Source organism: Apaloderma vittatum, unplaced genomic scaffold, assembly GCF_000703405.1.
Source record: "Apaloderma vittatum isolate BGI_N311 unplaced genomic scaffold, ASM70340v1 scaffold17545, whole genome shotgun sequence".
Lineage (NCBI taxonomy): Eukaryota > Metazoa > Chordata > Aves > Trogoniformes > Trogonidae > Apaloderma > Apaloderma vittatum.
In genome coordinates, this window is record NW_009715668.1 from 32,866 (window position 1) to 39,685 (window position 6,820).

Below are 6,820 nucleotides of genomic sequence, written 5' to 3' on the forward strand. Positions count from 1 at the left end.
GTGCCTTTTATTAATAATTAAAAATACCTCCACAAACCAAAAAATAATATTTAAATTAGTTACAGATGTACCTGAACCCATTAACACAAATACTCTTCTGTGCAGAACAAGAGTAGATTTATTTTTGAATACTAACGGAATGTGCAAGAAAAGTATCATGTTTGATAACTTTATCTTTGACTATACAGGTTGCCAGAACATGTATGTTAGCAAATAAAATGCATTTCAAGCATGTCACATAATTAAGTTAAAGCACAGAGGAAGATAAACCAGATCAAGTAAGGCAAAAATCTCACAGTAGATCAACAAACTTGAACACAGAACCCTTCCTTCTTTTGAGTTCAGATAACGTATGAACATTCTGAATATGCATAAAATAAACTACAATTACTTTTGTTTCCTCTTGAAGGTTGAAAATGCTCTGTTGTGTTCAAAGGCCAAAATTATTGCCTCCTCTTAAATACAGTAATAGCGCTTACCTTTCTCTCAGCTACTTACTAAAGGCCCAGAAGTCAGACAACACCGCCAAAGAAGGCCAGCAGTTACACAGCACGTAAAAGTTGACTTTGAGACACAGTCTAAAGGTTTTGCTTTTAAATGAATGCTATTCACAACAAATGCCTGGCAAAGGCCCAGATCAAAGTATCAGGTAATTGTCTAAGCAGTCAAAACAGAGAACACTAATTAATTAGTAATAAATATCCTGAATTATTAAAGATAAAACTTCTTTGATCTTTGTTTCAAAGCATTTTTTTCTTATGGTTGGAGTGCAGTATTTCTAACTCAAGGGGCCAATACTAAGCATGTCCCCATTGCTGAGCGACAGTGTTGCTATAGAGACTTAAAATGAAGTGGAAGATGGCACAACAGTGCAGAAAGCACAGTGCACTGTAACAAGTGGTGCAACTACACAAACAGGAAAAACAGTAAGTCCTAGTGGTAACATCCTGGAGTTGTTCAGACCAACCAGAAAGCTTACACAACCTTCAGAACACCAAAATGCTAGGGTAAAGGCAGAATATATATAACATTTGTAACACATATGTTTACCTTAAAGCCCTTTTTCATAATTTTTTTAACAGTTACTCTAACACCCAGGTAGGAGGATTCATCAGTGCTATGAATATCCTGCATACATAACATTACTTAGGAACTTGTGAGAAATCATGTACCAGAAATTATTTATTACTTAGAAAAAATCCAAAGTTAGTGATGAGTGAATCGCTGTGTTACAACTGCAACCAACTTTGAATATGTCACCGTATTTTAGCTTTCCTACTATTTTTGTTCTTTCTTTCTCACCTAAGCAAAAGCTAGGTAAAGAAACTTTTCTATTCTATTATGCTTCCACGAGGAAAGACCTGAATTTCTCTGCAGGCCACTAGGCAAATCTAATTAGAATGATTTAGGATGCAAGAGATACTCGAGACACTTGTTTTGTCTTTCTCCTCCCAACCTCTGAGAGGAAATTTTTTGCCTGTGGTCTTCAGGTAGTGACTCAGAAGTCCAGTAAGCCTGCTTATATATTGCAGAAACAGCTGATTTTTTTCTCAGTAACAGCTAAGTAGTCTTGGTGCTGGAATTGCAGTCTGTTGGAACTACTATCTCCACAGTAAGAATAAAAGAATTCGAAGAGCAAAAGACTGCCAAATCACATTCCAGATAGCAAAAACCAAATGTAAATACACAGTAGAGAAGCTATTTTTTCCTACCCTGTCTTGCAGAAGGAGCTATGGAACAAATCAGGTAGTTTGTAAAGACTACAGGTAGCGTTCTTCCATGCTATGTTCTCCTGAGACATCTGCTTCCAGACGCTCCTCAGCCTCAGTCACTATTCTGTGCATACACTAATGCAAACTGATTGCCTGAAGACCACTTCCTCATGAATGGAATGATTCTCTACCACTTTCTTAAACACTTTTTACAACATCTGCCTCTACAACTCCCTTGTGCAGTCTTCCATGAAGAGACTTACAACAGTATCTCAGTTTCTGTAAATGTTGATTCTCCCATACACATTTTACATAAGAAACTACACTCTTCCAGCTCCCTTGCGATAGCCCACCTTTCTGAGCTCCACTTTCTAAGAAGAGTAAGACAATCCCTCCACATTCTGTCCATATCAGATGACACATAACAAATAACAAATAAACTCCTCTTGGCTTCCTCATAGTGCACTCATGTTCAGAGTTTGAACCTCCATTTGAACAGAAATAATGAATTTATTCCAATTATATGTATCTGATTCAAAAAACAGGACACCTCCTTTTGCTTTACTCACATCTGATAAAAAATTAACAAGTACAGTAACACTTCAATTAACACAGTCTCCAACTTTTAAGACACCAAAAACATGCAAGTGAAAGTGATTCCTCAACAGTCCTGTTCAGAAAATGTGCTTCAGGAAAAGGACTTATTTAATCGCATGTTTGACTTCAAGCATATGAGCAGTCCCTATGAAACTCATGAATAAATTTAAAATATGGAGACAAAAATTATTTTCTTACTAGTGAGATCTCTGCACTTAAATTTTTGTGTTAAAAATGAATTTTGCCTGAGGATATATATTCTTACACAAGGATTGTGTTTCAGGAAGAATTTGGAGTTATAAAACTGCTACTCTGTGTGTGATAATCTTGCTCAAAATTGTCATAATCTGAGTGGTTTAGACGTTGATGTTTTTAAAACAGTTTATTGGTTTGAAGAAATAATTTGTTGTATGTAAATGAAATCCTAGACTTACTAAAAATCAATAGGAATTTTAGTCTGGTCTCCAGATTAAGAATCTTGTATTCACACTGTTCCTGAACTATTTTTCTGTATACAGGTTTCCAGGGTTTTGATGAGGAAGATACTGTAAAAGCATGATGACGTTTAGCCTTTCTTTATGGTTTCCTATTTTGAGCAATGGAAATCTTGTTCAGGTATGGCCATTTTCAGCATTTTCTCCTCCAGACAACTCTGGCTGAAGTGAGTCTGCAGGCAAGGCTTCCATCTCTGTAAAAAAACCCAAACATTTTACATATTTTTGCCAACCTCCTAAAATACTTTGCATGTAAGGAGATGAGCAAGGCACTTTGGTAAAACTTGAATAGCAAGGCACCTGATAATAATGTCACAAGAGTAGGCCACAGCTAAGCAGTTGGCTGCTAGCATTGAAAAAGCCCTCTGCTGAGTGTTTAAAGCAGCCACAAGAGGAATGGGACAACTCTCCAGAAAAGCAGTGCCATACAAGTAGATAGCAGATAGGGAAGGACAAACCTATCTAACCAGGAATCTGAGACTACGGCAAAATAGGTAGGAAAAGCAACACAGAAAGACCTGATAGAAGATTTATTTTGCACAGGAAAAGAAGATTAAGGATTCAGGGGAGTTTTGCCATGGCAGTACCATGCATCCTATAGCCTTCCCACATGCTCCTAAATATTAAGAAAGGATATAGGAGTTGTTTTATGATTCTTAGTTGAAATCTCTCATATTACCATGCATTTAAAAAAAAAAAAAAGTCATTAGAGGTTTGGTGTGCCATTAACAAACTGCCCTGATTTAAGCTAAACAGAACCAATTTGGTCCTATGATTTTACTTTTCATTTAAATCTCTTTTAAGTGGCTGCACTTTCTGTAGGTAACAGCATGTTTTTGCAGACAGTGCCTGCTATTAGAAGTGATAACACCTGACATTTCCAGTTAATGCCAGGGATCAGGATGCAGAAAGGCTCTTGCTGATAAGTGCTTCTATAGTGACCGAGATCACTGCTGGATCTTGTGTGTCACACTGGGGGTGCTGGGAAGTAAAAGAGGTCACGAGGAAGTAAAAGGTTGCACCTCTGGTGAAGAACAGACTCGACAGGTGACCAACAAGGGCACTCCATTCCATATATGTCATATTCAGTATAAAACTGAGAGATCACAGTGGTTAAGGCCCTTTTTCAATGGCCAGAGTCTGAGGAGGACTCTGTCCGATCTTCTGCCTTTGATATCAATCCTGAGTTCTCAAATCCATCTCCTGTACCCAGTTCCCCTCTGCTGCTGAGCCTGGGGCTTCCCCAGTGCCTGCCTGCTCTGCAGCATCAGTAGGGATTGCTACTGGGGGGGAAGTCAGGTTCAATATTGGCTTTGCATATATTTAATTAGTTTCATTATTGTCAGCATTTAGTGGCCAGCCCAGCCCTAACCCTTGACACAAACAAAGGAAAATGGCTTAATAATTTATAATGTAGGGATCTCTAAAAAGATCTTTCACTCACTGTAATCGAAAGAAGTGGCAGGTGTGGCTGCCACTTACTAAGATTGCCTTCTCCACAGAAAGTAGGAATATCTCTTTTTTAGCCTACTGTCTTTGAGCGTCTCACACTTTTCTTCTTTTTCTGACTGGCTTATAGACTAAAGATACTGAATGAACTGTTTGGTGTTGTAACAAACAGAAAAATTAGGGGTTTGAGCTCCAACTGGCAGTATTTTTTTGTCTGTTAGAAATTCAACTCATAATTTCTAAATATTAAAGAATAGTAAAGAGTAGCTCTAGATAGCTAAAGAATAGCTTCGAAAACATATAGCAGGGCATGCCGTGAAAGTGCTTTTCTAGTAATTTTACTTGGCTTAAAAATATTTTGTCTTTACTATTGACCTAAAATAAACTGTGTCATGCTCAGCTTTCATACTCATGATCTGTGAATGACACAACAAAAACTCATCCAAACAAGGTTACTACCAGGCAGGCTTGCCCTTCTTACCACCACACCCCAGGCATGGTCATGATACATCGGGCAAACACTTGTTATTTACATTCCCTCCTGAAGGATTTTATATCCATTTTAAATGAAAGGGACATAAACTAAGAATCCATTACTTAAATTCACACTTAAAACTTGATCTCCTATTTTATGGCGACAAAACCGCACCTTGACTCAAAGATTTTTCACTAGTGATTTCATCAGCTCCATATGGATGCATTTCTTCTATTTCCTTTAGTGCAACCAGCTTTTCCTGAATAGAAAAAAACCCAAACAAAACCAGATCAGTTTTAACATCACCAATTCTTTTCATCCACTGAGAATTCTAGCACAAAAATAAAATAATCCTTACATGTTACTAGTGTGACTGAAGATTACAAAATGTAATTGAAGCTATAATGTTGAGCTTGGGACCAGTCTTTCTATCATTTTAATATTTAGTCAGATTAAATTCTTTTTGTTTCACTAAGTGTCAAGAAGTTCACGATGAAATTACTGCTCACAGATTTTGTATTTTCTGAAAAATCCCTAATTCTAGTAAAATCTGGCCTTCATTTATTCAGAGACACAGCCAAAAGGATTCCAAAAGATACATTTCTTGGTATAGAACTACTCTGAATACCTCATAAGCAAAATCATAAGCAGCACAGAACATAGAAACATTAAATTAAAGCTAGTATTTCTGGTTTGCGCAAAGCCTGAAGAACTTGGGAATGCAAATTCTACACTTACATTGGCAAACTTATTATATCATCTCCTTTTTGGGTAATGGAACACTTGGCTACTCATTTCAGTATATAAATACCACCTTAAATTTATAAATACCTGGCATTTATCATGCATACATGCATGTGCACAGTTTGTCCATTTAACATTTGGAATAAAGGTCTCAGTATTCAGTTATATTGCAATGTACCCACAGGTGGCAGAATGGGCATACTATTAGATACAAGAAATCATCACCTGAACCAGCTCATGGGCTAAGCGTCCCAAAACTCCTTGGGTTGTTCCATTAATTTCTAATTCTTTCACAACTTCCCAGTTACCATTCTGGAACCTCACTGGCATAGAGAAGACAATTCCTTCAGGAATGCAAAATTGACCTGAAGAAAAGGGAAAAAAACAACCAAAACATATTATTTATTATTAAAAATACAACCTTACCAGTGTCAAGATTAAGCGCTACAGACTTGCAAAAGCTTGCAGCTTTAAGATCTTAGTATAAATGAAGACTGTGTTTTTCAGTGTACAGCTCAAAGACTAAAGAGTTCCCCTTTTACTGGAACTTTGTATTTTAGTTAAATGTACATGAATCATAGAATTATAGAATGCTTTGGGTTGGAAGGGACCTTTAAAGGTCATCTAGTCCATCTCCCCTGAAAGGAGTAGGGCCATCTTCAACCACATCAGGTTGCTCAGAGCCCCATTCAACTTGATCCTGAATGGTCCCAGGGATGAGGCATCTACCACCTCACTGGGCAACCTGTTCCAGTGTTTCACCACCCCCATTGCAAAAAAATTCTTCCCCCGTCTAGTCTCAGTCTACCCTCTTTTAGTTTAAAACCACTACTCCTTAGTCTACTGCATCAAACCCTACTAAAAAGTCTGTCTCCATCTTTATTATAACCCTCCTTTAAGTACCAGAAGGCCACTGTAAGGTCTCTGCAGAAGCTTCTCTTCTCCAGGCTGAACAACCCCAACTCTCTCAGCCTGTCCTCGTAAGAGAAATGTTCCACCCCTCTGATCATCTTTGTGGCCCTTCTCTGAACCCATTCCAACAGGCCCATATCTTTCCTACACTGTAACACAATTGCTGTTACAATTTTAGATCTTACAAAGGGGAAAAAATATTTTTTTGTTTCATATAAGGGTTAAATGGCTGTTGTAAAATGTTCCATTTATTGATCCATATAACTACATAAGAACATACTTTTATAGTTTAGGTTCTAAGAACTATAGAGCCCTTGTGCAAAACATACACCAGAAAGGCATTTAAACTGTAAGACTGACAATCTGCAACAAGACAATATCAACCTAAGAGGTGCTTGTGAGTATCAAATCACAAGCTCTGCAGAGCAAAATTTCTT

At 37.5% G+C, this 6,820-nt stretch overlaps 1 protein-coding gene across 1 annotated transcript in view; it reads right to left on the bottom strand.

Moving 5' to 3' along the window:
• Positions 1–2,920: 2,920 nt before the first annotated feature.
• The window catches only part of MDH1B (malate dehydrogenase 1B, NAD (soluble)), a gene marked incomplete at its 5' end in the record, with an annotated part of 9,222 nt that continues 5,322 nt past the window's right edge, over positions 2,921–6,820 (bottom strand). The window contains 3 exons of the mRNA XM_009869249.1: positions 2,921–2,997; positions 4,902–4,986; positions 5,697–5,836. Coding sequence (XP_009867551.1) covers positions 2,921–2,997; positions 4,902–4,986; positions 5,697–5,836 — 302 coding nt within the window. The remainder of the gene's footprint in view (positions 2,998–4,901; positions 4,987–5,696; positions 5,837–6,820) is intronic.